The sequence below is a fragment of the Hipposideros armiger genome, unplaced genomic scaffold (assembly GCF_001890085.2).
Source record: "Hipposideros armiger isolate ML-2016 unplaced genomic scaffold, ASM189008v1 scaffold_218, whole genome shotgun sequence".
NCBI lineage: Eukaryota > Metazoa > Chordata > Mammalia > Chiroptera > Hipposideridae > Hipposideros > Hipposideros armiger.
The window spans coordinates 813,980-829,862 of record NW_017731568.1 but is presented as its reverse complement, the minus strand read 5'-3'; the positions used below and the strand labels follow the sequence as shown (position 1 = coordinate 829,862).

Here is a 15,883-nt window from a genome sequence, read left to right as displayed (position 1 = left end):
TTTCCCAAATATAAAAAGATTATTTCAAGAGAGTAGAGAATCACAAATATGACAACTACTCTGGGAGAGAGGAGAGATGAACAGGGAACAGTAAGAGAAGAGTGAAGCAAACAAAAAAAACAAAAAATATAAAAAACCTTTGCCCTCTAACTTTTTTTCCCAGATTGGGTCTTTCTACAGTAGATTAAGAAAATGAATCCAACTAAAATGTAAAAAATATAATCCTAAAGATACGAAAGTAAAGTGAACCACACATGTGAAATTTACTTTCCCTGAGGAAAATTGAATTAATTTCCCTCATAAGCATCTGTGATACTCAATGGCTATTGATTCACTTTCTTGCTAATTAGACTACAATAAACAGTTTTGATTTTGTGCATGGTTAGACAGTTGAATATGTTTGAGGTTCTCTGGATTGAAAAGGGTGTCCCCAAAAAAATCATGTTCACCCAGAATCTCAGAATATGATCTTGTTTGGAAATAGGGTCTTTGCAGATGTAATTAGTTAAGATCATGCTGGATTAGGGTTGGTCCTAAACCTAACGACTGGTGTCCTTATAATAAAGCAATATGGAGAGACAGAGGAAGAAAGCCATATGATGATAGAGGCAGAGATTGGACTGACGTAGCTGTAAGCCAAGAAATGGCAAAGATTGGCAGCAAACATCAGAAGTTAGGAAGAGGCAAGGAAGGGGCTCCCTTCGGAGGGAGCACAGCCCTGCTGACACCTTGATTTTGGACGTCTAGACTTCATATCTGTGACAGAATAAATTTCTGTTGTTTCTAACTACCCAGTTTGCAGGACTTTGTTACAGAGCTGTAGGAAACTAATGCAGATTTTGGTACTGAGAAGTGGGTACTCAGTGTAACTAACACCTAAAAATTGGCTTTAGAATTGGGTAATACAATAGATAAAGGCTGGAAGAATTTTAAGATGCATGATAGAAAAAGCCTAGATTTCCATGAAGACATGGTTGGTAGAAATGTGGACATCAAAGGTGATTTGATGAGATCATAAAAGGAAATGGAGAACATGTTATTGGACACTAGAGGAAAGGTGACCCTTGTTATAAAGTGGCAGAAAACTTGGCTGATTTGTGTTCTAGTGTTGGGTGGAAAATACTTATAAGCAGTGAACTTGGATATTTAGCTAAGGGATTCCTATGCAAAATGTGGACGCACAGCCTGGTTTCTGTTTACTGCTTATTGTAAAGTGCAAGAGGAAAGAGAGGTACTAAAGAATGAGTGTTAAAAAAAAAAAAGGATCAGCATTTGCTTTGGAAAATTCTCAACCTATTCAGGTAGCAAAAGGTTAGAAGCGGTGCTCTGGGAAGAACACCAATGGTGTGGCTGGACAGACTTTTGCCAAAGAGATTAGGCATGTAACTCATGGATTCAAGCAACCATCTCAGCAAAAGTCAGGAATCAAGATGAGACTATCCAGGAGAGATCTGTAGAAGACTCTCTTGTGTGGTATCTTAGATCCCCGTGTATTGCATAAAAGACCAACAAGATTTTTGAGAATGTTATACCAGCAGAAACACTGCCAGCTGGTTTGAACGGACATAGCTGGGATGAAATAAAGGAAGAATAAATTCAAGGGTAAACCATGGATGCTGAGGGCATCCTTAGGCCCAGAGGTGGAGATTATTTTCGGGCCTTTGAAACTTAATGGAATTTGCTATGCTATTTTTTTTTTATTACTTTCAGGCGTGCAAAAGAATGTAATAGACATTTACAACCACCATCGGTAACCACAAGATTGCCACGGGGATAAGAAAGACTGTTTGGGGAATATAATCAATAAGGCTGTTTGGGGAATATAGTCAATAATGCTATGCTATTATTAAGCACTGCACCCTAGTGTCTGGGTTTCCCATGATGTATTCCTTAATTAATTTATTTTGTCATGTTTGTGATATATGGGCATTCTTAAGTATAGGCCCCAGCATTGGTCCCTTTTTGCAAGGTTCAAAGTCTAGTGTTCTTAAATAGTCAATAAAGGGAAAATGGCAGTGATTATATTATACTAATTATATTATATTATATTATATTATATTATATTATATTATATTATATTATATATCATATATAAACAGGCTTATTCTTCATCTGACTTATGCTTAGCTCAAGCCATTATCATAAATCAGCAGTTTAATTCTTGCTCTAGGTCTCTATTTCTACTTATTTGCAAAAATTCAATGCTAAGTTTTAGCCTTTTTAGTACATTGATAACTAAACAATTTTACATGGTCTTTATGGAAGCCAGATGAATTATTTGATCTATCTTACTTTGTTTGCATGTTTATTGTCAGCTAATACATACATTATGGCTATTAATTACATATTTTGTTTTCAAAAAATATTTTATCAATTGATTAAGTTAACTGGTAAACTTACCACACCAGCACATTTACTTAAGTTAGTGATAGAGTTAGATGAATGCCAAAGTCAGAACTAATACATGTAGCAACATGAAAAAATTAAAAGGAAGGTAATTAGCATCTATTTTATCTAATTTACTCCAAAATAATATTTTTTTAAACTTTACCTGAATAAACAGAACTACAACCTAGAAGTTGAAAGGATGAGTTCAAAGAGAGTTTGGAGTCCAGGCTCCTGACACCCAAACAGGCCAAAGAATTTGAAAAAATTTGCATTTCTCAAAGGAGATAAGCCATATCATGTTGATTGTGACTGAACTTCTCAATGCATCAAATACACATAAAGTGTTTTGATGAATTTTAACATTCTGAATTGAAATCTGTGTTGCTAATGGTTTTACTGCATAATACCCACAGTGAAGCCTTGATAGTGAGCAAATGATCAAAATCAATGTCAGTGTGCTAAATAATTTAAGTCAAAATACACATGACCCGAGCCTTTTAGCAGGTAATGATTTGTTTTAATCATTTCAAATTATACTTTTAAAAGTTATTCAAAATTCTGAGTGAATAAAATACCTTTTTTCTTACGAAATTTTTTTTTTCAAATTACCTTGTCAAGGCCAACACGATGTATCATTACACACCTCAAATATGACTGCTTTTCAAATACAAAATGTCTATAACAAAAATGAGATTTATCTGATTAAATTAATACTAGGCTTTTGTGGAAAATTTTTTTAATAAAAGACATATTTTAAAATAGAGTCACTTGCTTCACACCAGACACTTTCTATAAAAGCAACTCATTTAAAATAAAAGTATTTAAGTATTATATTCCTAAACTCAAATGAATTTGGATTTTTTTTTATGTTTCAGTTGTGCCCCCAAAATTATAGGTGCATGAACATTTGGCCACTTTGAAGGTTGGTCCTAGACAAAACATCCATTATACTCACAGTGGTTCTAAAAATAAGAAAGCCGTGTTCCCACTGACATGGACTCTTTCTCTACCTCTACAGTAGCCATGAACGTTCTGAGAACTGTTTCTCCTAGCATAGGGGTGACAGGAAGTGGTCTGCCCTTGTCCTAAATGAGCCTTGATCAAATCAAAGCTGTTTTGCAGCTGCCATAACAATACAGTGCTTTATGTAGTCACAGCAATTCGTAAGGCAGACAATCCTAAGAGGTTTTTTTGTTGTAAGAAGATGACTTAGTAAATATACAAATAATGTAGAAAAAATAAGCACAACACAGAAAATCAGGAAAGAGGAGTTGTGGGAAGGGAGGGATTAATTGCTAAAGAACATCGTAACAAATAACTTAGAAAAGTAGAGGCATATGCTTCTTAATATGAATTTTACATTTTAAATTGTTTTTACCATGATAGCTTGAAATATATATATATATACATATATATATATATATTTATATATAATATATAAACTATATGCCTTTTGTTACCAAAGTCCTCCTGTTGGGAAGGGGGTGTTCATACCAGAGCCAGGAGTTTTATAGGCTAGCAGATAAGAAGAAAATAATAAACACCCACAGTCCTCTAACCAAAGATACTGCTTGTGCTGGTTAAGTTCTGTTTGTACCTCTAAATCCACTCTCCACAGTTCTCTGCCCTGCTGCCTGCACCATAAGGCTGATTTCTAGGGACTACATTACCAGGCTTCATATATGGTGTGCCCAAAGGGCTCCAGCCTCCTTTTCCCACACTGTAACCTTGAACTCTGACCCTCCTGCTGATGACTTCAAAGCTCACAGTCAGAGAGGGAGGCAGGGGAGAGTGGGGGTTCCAAGGCCTTTCCGAGATGGGATGCTGTGTAGACAGCTTTGGACAATTTGGTGACGAGGCAGAGTGTACACTCTCCCACTGACCATCCTGGGTTCTACGGGGCCTCAACCACTTAGGGCATGAGTTCTGCCTTCTATTAAGCTTACAAAGATCATCTTCATATGGAAATAAAAAATATATCCACCGATATACTTTTTATAACTTTTTGTTTTGAAATAGTTTCAAACTCACAGAAAAGTTGCAAGAGTAACTTAAAGAACTCTCATAAATCCTTTACCAAGATTCATCAATTTTTGACATTTTTGCCACATTTGCTTTTTGCTTTATCATCTCTCTCTTGCATGCTCGCTCACTGGATCTTTCTCTGTCTCTGTCTCATGTGTGCATGTGTGTAATTTCTTTTTTTAAAACTATTTGACATTAGATTGCATACATCATGACCCTCTACTCCTTAATATTTCAATGTACATTTCCTAAGACCACAAATATTTGGTTTACATTACCACAGTACCACAGTGGAGTTCAGGGAATTTAACATTGAAACAAGACTTTTATCTAATCTGCAGTCTATGTCCCAGTCTTTAAAAATTTCCCAATAATGTCCCCTATAGCATCTTCCCCGTCCAGTACAGGACCCAATTAAGAATCATGTATTGCATTTACTTGTCATTCTCTTCTGTCTCTTTTTATCTGGAGCATTTTCTCAGTCTTTCTGTGTCTTTCATGACAGTTTAATTTTTCAAAAACACAAGCCAGTTTTCTTTATAGAATATCCCTCAATTTGAGTTTATCTAATGTTTGCTCATGGGTTTCAGGTTACGCATCCCCAAGAATGTGTCTTTCTCGTGGTATCACATCTAGAGGCACACAATGCCTATCGATCGATCCTCATTGGTGATTCTAATTTTCATTACCCAGTCATGGTATTGTATAATTTTCCTACTGTGTGATTAAGGATTTTCCTTTCACAATGGATAACAATCCGTGAAGATATATTGAGACCAAGCAAATATCATCTTCAAACTTTCCCCCTAGATTTGGCATGCCCTGCCGACTCTTGCTCTAGTCAGTCTTCACCACGTGGTTGCAAAATGCTGATTTTTCAACTCCACTTTCCCTCTCTCTACACTTATTGATGGACAGAAGAACCAATCCTTTTCTCTCCCATCTGTTCACTTATTTATGTATATTTATTATTATGTCTTCATAGATTTCTTTTTTATTCAATGTTTTTTTCTAATAGCTTGATTTTAAACCTTTCATCTGCTTTGTTAATTTTTAGTTCAGATGGTTTTATTAATAATAAAAAGCTTTATTCTTAGAGAAACTGCAGGGGTATTATTGTAATTTCAAAATACTTTCATAATTACTACCCATTTTATCCTCATTTGCGTTATCTATTGCTGCACTACAAACCACCCTAAAACAACAAATTATCATTTCTGGTAATCCTATGAGTGGATGGGGCAGTCTCTCTTGGGCTCACTCATGTGGCACCATTTAGCTGATGGGGTGATTCTGGATGGCCACACTCATGTCTGGGCCGTCAGCTGTGTCTCTATCACCACCAGCTCTAGCTTGGGTTTCTTCACATGATGGCTTCAGGGTAACATGGGGGCAAAAGTGGAAGATGCAGAGCAACTTAAGGTCTTGCGTGGAAGCCACATGTCACTTTTACCAGATCTAATTTGTCACAGCAAGTCACCAAGCCAGCCCAGATTCAAGAGGCAAAGGAATAACTGTTACCTTCATGGAAGGACCTGCAAAGTATTTGTAGCCATTTTTTTTAAAAAACTATGCAGATTTATTCTCTTCTCTATTTTGGATTAAAAAAGTCATCTTTATATTCGCAGTCTTAGCCAACTGAGCCACTCAGCTGGCCCCAGTCATCTTTATTCTCCATATCAACAAAAAACGTTTTTTTAATTTAAAAAAATTTTTTCAGTTATAGTTGACATTCAATGTTATATTAATTTCAGGTATATAGCACAGTATATATAACTTACTGAATGATAACCCCGGTAAGTCTAGTACCCACCTGACACCATACATAGTTATTACAATATTATTGACTATATTCCCTATTTTGTTCTTTACTTTCCTGTGACTATTTGTAACTGCCAGTTTGTACTTTTAATCCCTTCACCTTTTTCATCCAGTCCTGTAGTCATTTTGAATCTGCTACAATCCCAATAACAATTCTGAGAGATAAAGAGAGCCAGCTATCTCTCTTTTACTCAATAGAAAACTGAGGTACAAAGAGGTACATTGGTGTAGTATACAGCAGTGCTATTATTAAAAATAACCCATAGGGGGCCNAAGAGACAAAAAAGGACCTAGTAATTCCACTTCTGGGTATTTATCTGAAGAAATCCAAAATGCTACTTCAAGGGGATATGTGTATCCATATGTTCATTGCAGCATTATTTACAATAGCCAAGATATGAAGGCAACCCAGGTGTCCCTGAATGAATGAATGAATGGATGGATGAAGAAGAGGTGGTACATATATACAGTGGAATATTACCCAGCCATTAAAAAAAAAGAATGAAATATTGCCATCTGCAACAACATGGATGGCTTAGAGGGTATTATGTTGAGTGTAGTAAGTCAAGCAGACAAGGGCAAATGTCATATAATTTCACTTATAAAAGAATCTAAGGAACAAAACAAACAAAACAGAAACAAACTCAGAGATACAGAGGACATTTTGATGGTTGACAGAAGGGAGGGAGTTTGCGGGTGGGTGAAAAAAGGGACGGGATTAAGAAGTACAAATTGGTTGTTACACAGTAGTCATCAGGATATAGGGTGTAGCATAAAGAATATAGTCAATATTATTGTAATAACTATGTATGGTGTCAGAAGGGTACTAGATTTTTTGAGGTTATAGATGGGAGAAGGGTTGGGGTCAGGTTAAAAAAAGTGAAGGGATTAAGAAATACAAATTGGTAATTATAAAATAGTCATGGATGTAAAGTAAAGCATAGGGAATGTAATCAATAACATGGTAATAACTGTGTATGCCAGGTGAGTACTAGACTACTTGAGGGGATCACTTCTTAATTTATATAACTGTCTAACCACTATGCTGTGTACCTAAAGTTAATATAAAATAATATTGAATGTCAGCTATAATTGAAAAATTAAAAGAAATATTTAAAAAGAGGGGAAAAACATATAGGGGAATAAGAAGTATAAAACAAATAAGTCTTGGGGATCACAGTGCCAATCCTTTCTGGCCTGCAAAGTTCCTATTAAGAAATCAGCTGAGCGCTCAAGAGTTTGAGCTCTGAGCAACAGCGGTTCGAGTCCTGGACCGAGCTGAGCAGCCGCTGAGCTGCCAATAGGTGGCAGGATGGCTCAGCTAAAAAAAAAAAAATCAGCTGATAGTCTCATGGGACTGCCCTTGTAGGTAACTAACTGCTTTTCTCTTGCTGCTTTTAAGATTTTTTCTTTGTCCTTAACCTTTGGCATTTTAATTATGATGTGTCTTGGTGTGAATCTCTTTGGGTTCATCTTGTTTTGGACTTTTTGTGCCTCCTGGGCTTGAATAATCCATTTCCTTTGCCAGGTTAAGGAAGTTTTCCATCATTATTTCTTCAAATAGGTTTTCAACTTCTTGCTCTTTCTATTCTCTTTCTGGCACCCCTATCATGCAAATGTCGGACCTCCATGTCCAAGATATTCTTCCTGATTCTTACATGCCACACACAGATGTAGGGCTGGCCCATTTCTCATCTGCACTCCTTTTACCAATCTCAATGTGGCCTCTTTTTATATTCTCAGTTATAGGACTTCTGTTCAGCTAGACTTCAGATGGTTCTTCAGGCTGACTGTATTGTAATTGAGTTGTAATTTTAATATATATGGTCTCAGGAAGATGCAAGCACGGTGTTTATCTACTCTGCCACCTTGAGTCCTCCCCCTTGACATAAGTGTTCATTACACATACGCTTTCACATCTCTTAGATAAATATCTAAAAGCGGAATGGCTGGGTCAAATGATAGGAATATGTTTTACTTTTTAATAAATTATCAAATTGTAAACATTAGCACGAGCAGTTTACAGGAATTCCAGTAACTCCAGATTCTCATCAACCCCTGACATGGTCAGTCCTATTAATTTTAACCATTTTATTGGTTGTGTACCACAGTTTTAATTTACATTTCCCTGTTAGCTAGTAATGTTGAACATATTTTCATGTGTTTAATTGCCATTCATATATCTTCTTTAATGAATTATCTGTTCAAGTCTTTTGCCCAGTTTTAATTCAGTTGTTTATCTTCATATAACTAAGTTGTAAGACTTTTTTATATATATTTTAGATACAAGTCCTTTGTCAGATAAATATTTTACAAATATTTTCTTCCATTCTGTGGCTTGCCTTTTCATTTTCCAAGCATTATTTCAAAGAGTAAAAGTTCTGATTTTGATGAGGTCCACCTTATTGGGTTTTTTGTGGGGNCATTCATGTTCCAGTTTTGTCACATGATAGCTGGGTGACCCTAAGTAGATCACCTATCCTTTTGGAACTTTAGTTTTTCTTATCAGAAAAAAAAAAAAGCTAATATCTGCTTTGCTTACTCCAGCGGCCTATTATGAATGTGAAAAGGTGTTGCTTGGGAAAGAAGACAGTAAAATGATGAATATGAATATGTGTCCAAGAGCACAGAATTTATTAGTGATAGAATCAAGACTAAAACAGCTGGATTCCTGGTCTTGAACCTGTTCAGGGACAAATACTAATTGGGTCAGCAACCTTTCTGCCCTTTCCAGATTTTCAGAGCTATGGCAAACTGCAATACTGATTATACTGATTACAAAGGGCCAGCAAACAGGAGAGTGTGGTAAGTTCTCTCAATGAAATGGAGCCCCTCCGCTCCCCTTCCTCAGTGGCACAGAACCCCCACCCCCATCCCCCGTTCCCTAAACAAGCTCACACAAGGCCATCACGGCAGAGCATAGCTGGCTTCCTTCCTTTTCATGGGAAAGGATTATGGAGTGGGAAGTGTTCAGGACAAGTGAGTGTCACTGGGGAGTGGGAGGTGGAGTGACAATCCTGGCCTAGATTGTGTTTTTCAAGTTTGATGCCTGTCAGTGGAATGGCATCTACAGGCTGCTGAAGCTTTTGGAGAGTCAGAATTTGAGAGCTGGTGGGTGAGAAATTGCGATCTCTCCCTGATTATTCACCTCCTCCACCTATATTTTTAATTCGCCCACTCTTAATTCTAATCTTCCCTCCAAGCAATTTTCTAAAACTCAAGGAGCCAATTGCTGTCTTATCACCTTTCTCAGTCTTCCTCAAACTCAGTCTAATGTAGAAAGGAGCTAATAAAGTCTAGATAATACCCTTATCCTACTTAACCATAAACCCAGTTTTCCATCCAAGCTGACAGGGAAAAAAAGATGTATTCAGCATTTAAAAAAAAAAAGTTAAATCTGTAAAAAGAAAATAGCACAGACTTCCTGGGATCAAAGCCCGCCTTCATCCTTTACTGATCTTGGACACTTACTCTGTTCCTCATTTCCTCTTTTGTGAAATGAGAACAATGATTCTAACATATAGGTGTTATGAGGGCTACATGAGTTAATACATATTAAGCCCTTAGAACAATCCCTGGCACTTGCACCTACATGGAGCATTACACATTTTGCCACACCATACTGGATTACTGGAACAACTGCCTGTGTGTGGTCTCCTGCCCATAATCTGCCCTTGCGTCTAATCCATCTTCCCATGATTAATCTTTTCCAATCGTTGTTAAGTCCCCCTTCCGCTACCTTAAAGAATATATTACCTATTGCACAAACTCTAAACTTCTTAGCTTAATATTTAAGAGACGTCTCATTATTTCCCTCCAACTCTATCCAACCAGGTTACCCGAATACCTCTCTCTAGAACAGAGTTTCTTACCCTCTGCACTACAGACATTTTGGGCTGGGTAATTTATTGTGGGAGGCTGTCTTGTACATTGTAGGATGTTTAACGGTATCTCCTTCCTCTACCCCGTAAATGCCAGTAGCAACCCCTCAGCTATGACAACCAAAAACGTCTCCAGATATTACCAAAGGTCCCCTTGAGGTTAAATAGAAATCTCCCCTAGCTGAGAACAGCCCTACAAAGACCCCTTCTCTTGCTATGCTTTCTTTACTGTTTTTCAGACATGCCTGGACCAATCTCATTTTTTTCTTGTACTTAAAGTGTATTAATTTTTTATTGTGGTGAAATATACCTAAATTTTACCATTTCAAGTGTACAGTTCAGTGGCGTTAAGTACATCCACTTTGCTGTGAAGCCATCACCACCATTCGTCTCCCTAACTTTTTTATCATCCTGAACTAAAACTCTATACAATAACTCCCCATTCTTTACTCCCCCAACCCCTAGCACAAAAAAAAAAATCTGCTTTCTGACCATTAATTTGACTACTGTAAGCACCTCACAGAAGTGGAATCAGAGTCTTTGTCCTTTCATGTCTGGCTTATTTCTCGGGATAATGTCTTTGCAGTTTACCCTTGTTGTAGCATATGTCAGAATTTCCTTCCTTTTTAAGGCTAATATTCCACTGTATGTATGTACCATGTATTATTTATTCATTCATCTATCAATGAACATTTGATGTTTCTACCTTTTAGCTATTGTGAATAATGCTGCTATAAACATGGGTGTACAAATATCTATTTATATCCCTGCTTTCAATTCTTTTGGGCATATACTCAGAAGTGAAATTTGGGGGTCATATGGTAATTCTATGTTTAATTTTAAGAGGAAACATTATACTGTTTTCCACAGAGACTGCACCACTTTACATTTCTACCAGCAGTGCACAACGGTTCTGATTTTTTCACATTCTCACCAACACTTGTGATTTTCTGTTTGGTTGTTTTTTGTTTGTTTGTTTTTGACAACAAACATTCTAATAGTGTGAAGTGGTACCTCATGTTTTGTCTTGCATTCCCCTAATGATCAGTGATGTTGAGCATCTTTTTGTTTGCTCATTGGTCATCCATATATCTTCTTTGGAGAAATGTCTATTCAAGTCCATTGCCCATGTTATAACAGGATTTGCTTTTTTGCTGTTTTTGTGGAATTGTAGGATTTTTTAATATATCCTGAATATCAATCCCTCATCAGAAATACGATTTGAAAATATTTTGTTCCATTCTGTGGGTTGCCTTTTCTCTCTATTGATAGTGTCCTTTGATGCACTGAAGTTTAAAGTATATTAATTTTAATTTAAAAAGTAAGTGCCATAAAGTCTTTGAAAGAGGTGTCCCAAAACAAACATAAACCTGCTCTATGTAATTTGGTGCTGTACACATAAAATGTGTGTTAGTTTTCTATTGCTGCTGTAACAAATTACCCTATTTTGCCATGTATAATGTGCCCCCAGGTACAATATGCACCCATGTTTTTGGCCCAAACTTTCAGGGAAAAAAACTCTTTCATTTTAATTTTTTAATTCAAATTTTTATTTGTGTGTATTTAGGTACTTGTGTTTTGTATTATAAAGGAATGTTAGCATTATTTATTATTGTACTTTTAATTCATAAGCACAAATAAAAGAATCAAATACATTTATATAGCTATGGAATTAGTACTACCAATGTATAATGTGCATCCTGTTTTTCCCTCACAAAGTTGGGCAAAAAAGTGCGCATTATACAGTGCAAAACACGGTACTACAAACTTAGTGGCTTAAAACAGTACAAATTTATTATAGTTCTGTAAGTCGGAGTTCTGAAATGGGTCTTAAGGGCTAAAATCAGGGTGTTGGCACAGCTGCATCCTTTCTGGAGGGTCTAGAGAATATGTTTCCTTGCTTTTTGTAGCTCCTGGAGGTCAGCCACAGCCTTGACTCATTTCCCCCTTCTTCCGTTTTCAAAGCTAGCAACATTGCACTGCACTCTGACCATTCTTTTATAGCCACATCTCCCTCTGACTCTCATCTCAGTCAGGAAAGGTTCTTTTAAGGATTTTTAAAATTAGGTTGGGCCAGCTCAGATAATTCAGAATAATCTCCCCATCCTAAGGTCCTTAGCCTAATCGCATCTGCGAAGTTCCTTTTGCCATGTTAGTAAGAGAACGTGTTCACAGATTCCAGAGATTAGAGATCTTTGGGGACCATTATTCTGCCTACCACAAAGAGTAAAAGAATGTGAAACATAAATAGACCTGGATTTGGTATTGCTCTATGACTTCCAGAATACATCTCCTCTCTGTCGTCTTAGCCAAGAAGTAACTCTTCATCCTCTGGATTTGGGAAGCTAACTGGCTTCCTCTATAGACTCTGCAGCAATTGCTTTACTGACCAAGCTATTTCATGAATTCACACTCCCTTTACTGGTTAAAATAATTGCTCTCAGAAACACATGGGGTGAAATCTTCTGAAGTTTTGTCATACCTTTAGCAAAGTAAATTAGAAAAATCCATTTCTTTTCCTTCTGCCACGGAGTATCCCAGAGGCAGAGGCCCAGGTGCCTCAAGGTTTGGCTCTACCCATAACCCGCCATCCTGGTGAAGGAAGTTGTTGCTGCTGGAGGTGTAATGGACGTTAACACTGCTTTACAAGAGGCGCTGAAGGCCGCCCTCATTCATGATGGCCTAGCACGCAGCATTCGCAAAGCTGCCAAAGCCTTAGACAAGCGCCAAGACTATCTGGGTGTGCTTGCATCCAACTGCGATGAGCCTGTGAGTGTCAAGTCGGTGGAGGCCTTCTGTGCCGAACACAAAATCCACCTGATTAAGGTTGGTGACAACAAGAAACTAGGGGAATGGGTATGCCTCTGTAAAATCGACAGAGAGGAAAACCCCAGAAAGTGGGTTGTTTGCAGTTGTTTGGTGTTTAAGGATTCCAGCAGAGTCTCAGGTGAAGGTTGCATCAAGGAGTACTTCACATGCAAGAAATGAACAAATAAACTTGGCTTTTTTTTTAAAAGAAAAGTCTAGCAAATAAAATGCTACCTCCATGTAATAAACATTAATATTAGTATGTACACTATATGTGTATTAAGTATATGTATTAGTAAGTGCGTTAATTACTTACATCTTTATGTAAGTATGTAATAGGTGTTCAGCCAAAAGTGAGCAATGCAATTTTCTCCTAAGTATCAGTGCCCTGGAGATGCCTGGCACATCTAGTAGAGGCAGTGCCATTGTTTTCAGCACAAGGTGCCCCAAAACCGTCCTGTGCTCCATCCTCAATACATGCTCCCTGGGCTGTGCCCATCTAGAAGAAATGACATTTTTTTCTAATTTTAAAAGGTGCCACATGAGCTAGCAGTAACCTAACCTGGAGGGCATTCAGAAGGAGGGGGTTGTGCACCCTTGGCAGCTCCTTACTGGGTTACAGCCATACCTAGGAAACTGAAAGAAGCTACACATACGCTATTCAAACTATTCTAGTTCACTGCTGGAGATATATGGAACAACAGATAAAAACATATAACACTTAGGGCCGGCCGAGTGGCTCAGTTGGTTAAGAGCTCGCTCAAGAATGCAAGCTCTGAGCAACAGCGGTTCGAGTCCCGGCCCGAGCTGAGCTGCCGCTGAGATGCCAACAGGTGGCAGGATGGCTTAGCTAAAAGAAAAAGAAATATATAACACTTACCCTTAGATGTATATTAGGTGCAAATAGGATGTGGCCAGGGCAGATTCTCCACACATAGATACCAATTTATCATGGCCTCCACCTTAGTTTCTATCCTGCCATTCTATATCCATTTTCAGCTGGGTCTGCCATGAACTTCTCATTTTAATCCAATGGTCCCCTTACCAATCAATATACATAGAACATCATATATAGCTGCTTTCTGACAGAGATATAAAAATATCAGCTTATACCTAAAGTATATCTCCAAAGTGACAAGGAGCTCTACCAAAGTAAACCCTACTTAAATAAAATCAATTACAGTAGTACCTTGGTTTGCGAGCATAATTCATTCGGAAACAGACTACTTGTATTGCAAGACATCACTCGTTTACCAAATTAAAATGTACTTGGTTTGCGAGCATAATTCATTCTGGAAACAAGCTACTCGTATTGCAAGACATCGCTCGTTTTCCATGTTAAAATGTATTAGAAATGTTTGCTCATCTTGCGGAACACTCACAAACCATGTTACTAGTGATCCAAGGTTTTTCTGTATTTTTAAGCATCTCGTCTTTTTTAATATAAAAATGTATTTGACTAATCTCAGCATTAGACAGTTTGGTACTACATGCTAGCCATCAAGTCTGGAGACATAGATTAATAAAGGATATATTGATATTACAATACATAATAAAATGTTATTATGTTTCCAGATGTTATGACCACCCTGTAGAAACATAGTAAGGTAAAGAGTGAGAGAGAACTAAAAGCATCAGAGAGAAAGATACATTAGAAATCACCCAGAATAACCCGATATACAAAGATAAAATTCATCATCATCAAAAGAATTCTCTGAGATGCTTTTTGTTAAGAGCCCACAATTTGCCTGTTCCCATGCAAAACTGCACTATTCAAACACTGACAAACACTATCAAAAGATCCCTAGTAGAGATAATGCTATACCATTGGCTTGTCATTCATTTTAAAGACTTTTATTGTGGAATGGGAAAGATCTGATAGAAATGATTATGGTTCTGTAGAAATATATATTTCACTAAAATCATACATATTTCTACAGATCCATACACTGAATATTTCTTTTAGAAAATCAAATACAAATAAAGTTGCTGGGAAGAAATGTATTAAAATTATTTTTCTTTTCCTTTCGTATACTTCTTAGGAGAAAGGAAACACAATCCTTTAGAGAGGCAATAAACTGAATGCTTATCCCTCAACTGTAGGATCATGAGTCAAAGTACATCCTAACTCAGTACTCAGTGGACAAGCAAACATGCAGTTCGCAGCCTGCCTACAGCTTACCTGGTTGGGATTTCCAGGCTCCCATCCAGGGTCTCCCCATTCACGTGACCATATCTCTAAACACAGTGGATTTCTCCGTTACCTGAATTTTCTGACCTCCATCCACTTGGACAAACTCTTTGCACTGTCTGGAACCTCCGTGTGCCCTTATCTACCTCTACAACCTCCTGCTCATCAATTAAGACCCAGCTGAAATGAACCTTTGATTAGTTTCCCTGGCCATTCTTACCCCAGTCCCCCTACTGTGACTGTAGAATTGCTAGCTTCACATTTGTGTTTCCAAAGCACTTATATGACACTTGTCTCTATTATAGCACTGTCACCATACATTTTTATTTGTGTACATGTACGTATGTCACTCATCTCTAGACAGAGCTTCTTGAAGATTGGGTTTGTTCCTCATTTTTCCAGTACTCAGAAGCTAGCACATAACATGGCATAATCTGGTGAATAGAGTTAAATAGAGGAAGCTCATAAAAGATGAACTTTCTTTTCCCTGAGATGATATTCATTCCAGAGACTGTAGAAATATCTTTACAAGACCAATAATGAGCTTAATGGTACTTAATATCAATTATGTTCAATCTTCAATTTTAGAAATAGCTTCAGATTTAGGGTTTTTTTTTTAACCAATGGCAGTCAAACAAAGATATTAAAGGAAATTTTATTGCAGCAATTGCTCAAGTTGAAACAGGTTTGAGAACAAATCCAATTTAAATATATGCCATTTACTTCTATTTACCTATAAGATGTTTAAAATGGAACACTTTGGGGTAGA

The 15,883-nt window shown here is 37.2% G+C and overlaps 1 protein-coding gene across 1 annotated transcript; it reads left to right on the top strand.

Annotated features, from left to right (window-relative positions):
* The first annotated feature begins 5,799 nt into the window (after positions 1 to 5,799).
* On the top strand, positions 5,800 to 13,103 carry LOC109389045 (40S ribosomal protein S12-like). Its single transcript, XM_019654273.1, has 2 exons — positions 5,800 to 5,955; positions 12,717 to 13,103. Exons 1-2 carry the CDS (start codon positions 5,800 to 5,802, stop codon positions 13,101 to 13,103), a joined length of 543 nt encoding a protein of 180 aa, XP_019509818.1.
* Positions 13,104 to 15,883: the final 2,780 nt, after the last annotated feature.

Coding starts and splice junctions, on each gene's coding strand:
- LOC109389045 (XM_019654273.1), top strand. CDS start 5,800: ATGGGGGCAAAAGTGGAAGATGCAGAGCAACTTAAGGTCTTGCGTGGA. Junction 5,956..12,716: donor TTCATGGAAGGACCTGCAAA/GTATTTGTAGCC, acceptor ATCCTGGTGAAG/GAAGTTGTTGCTGCTGGAGG.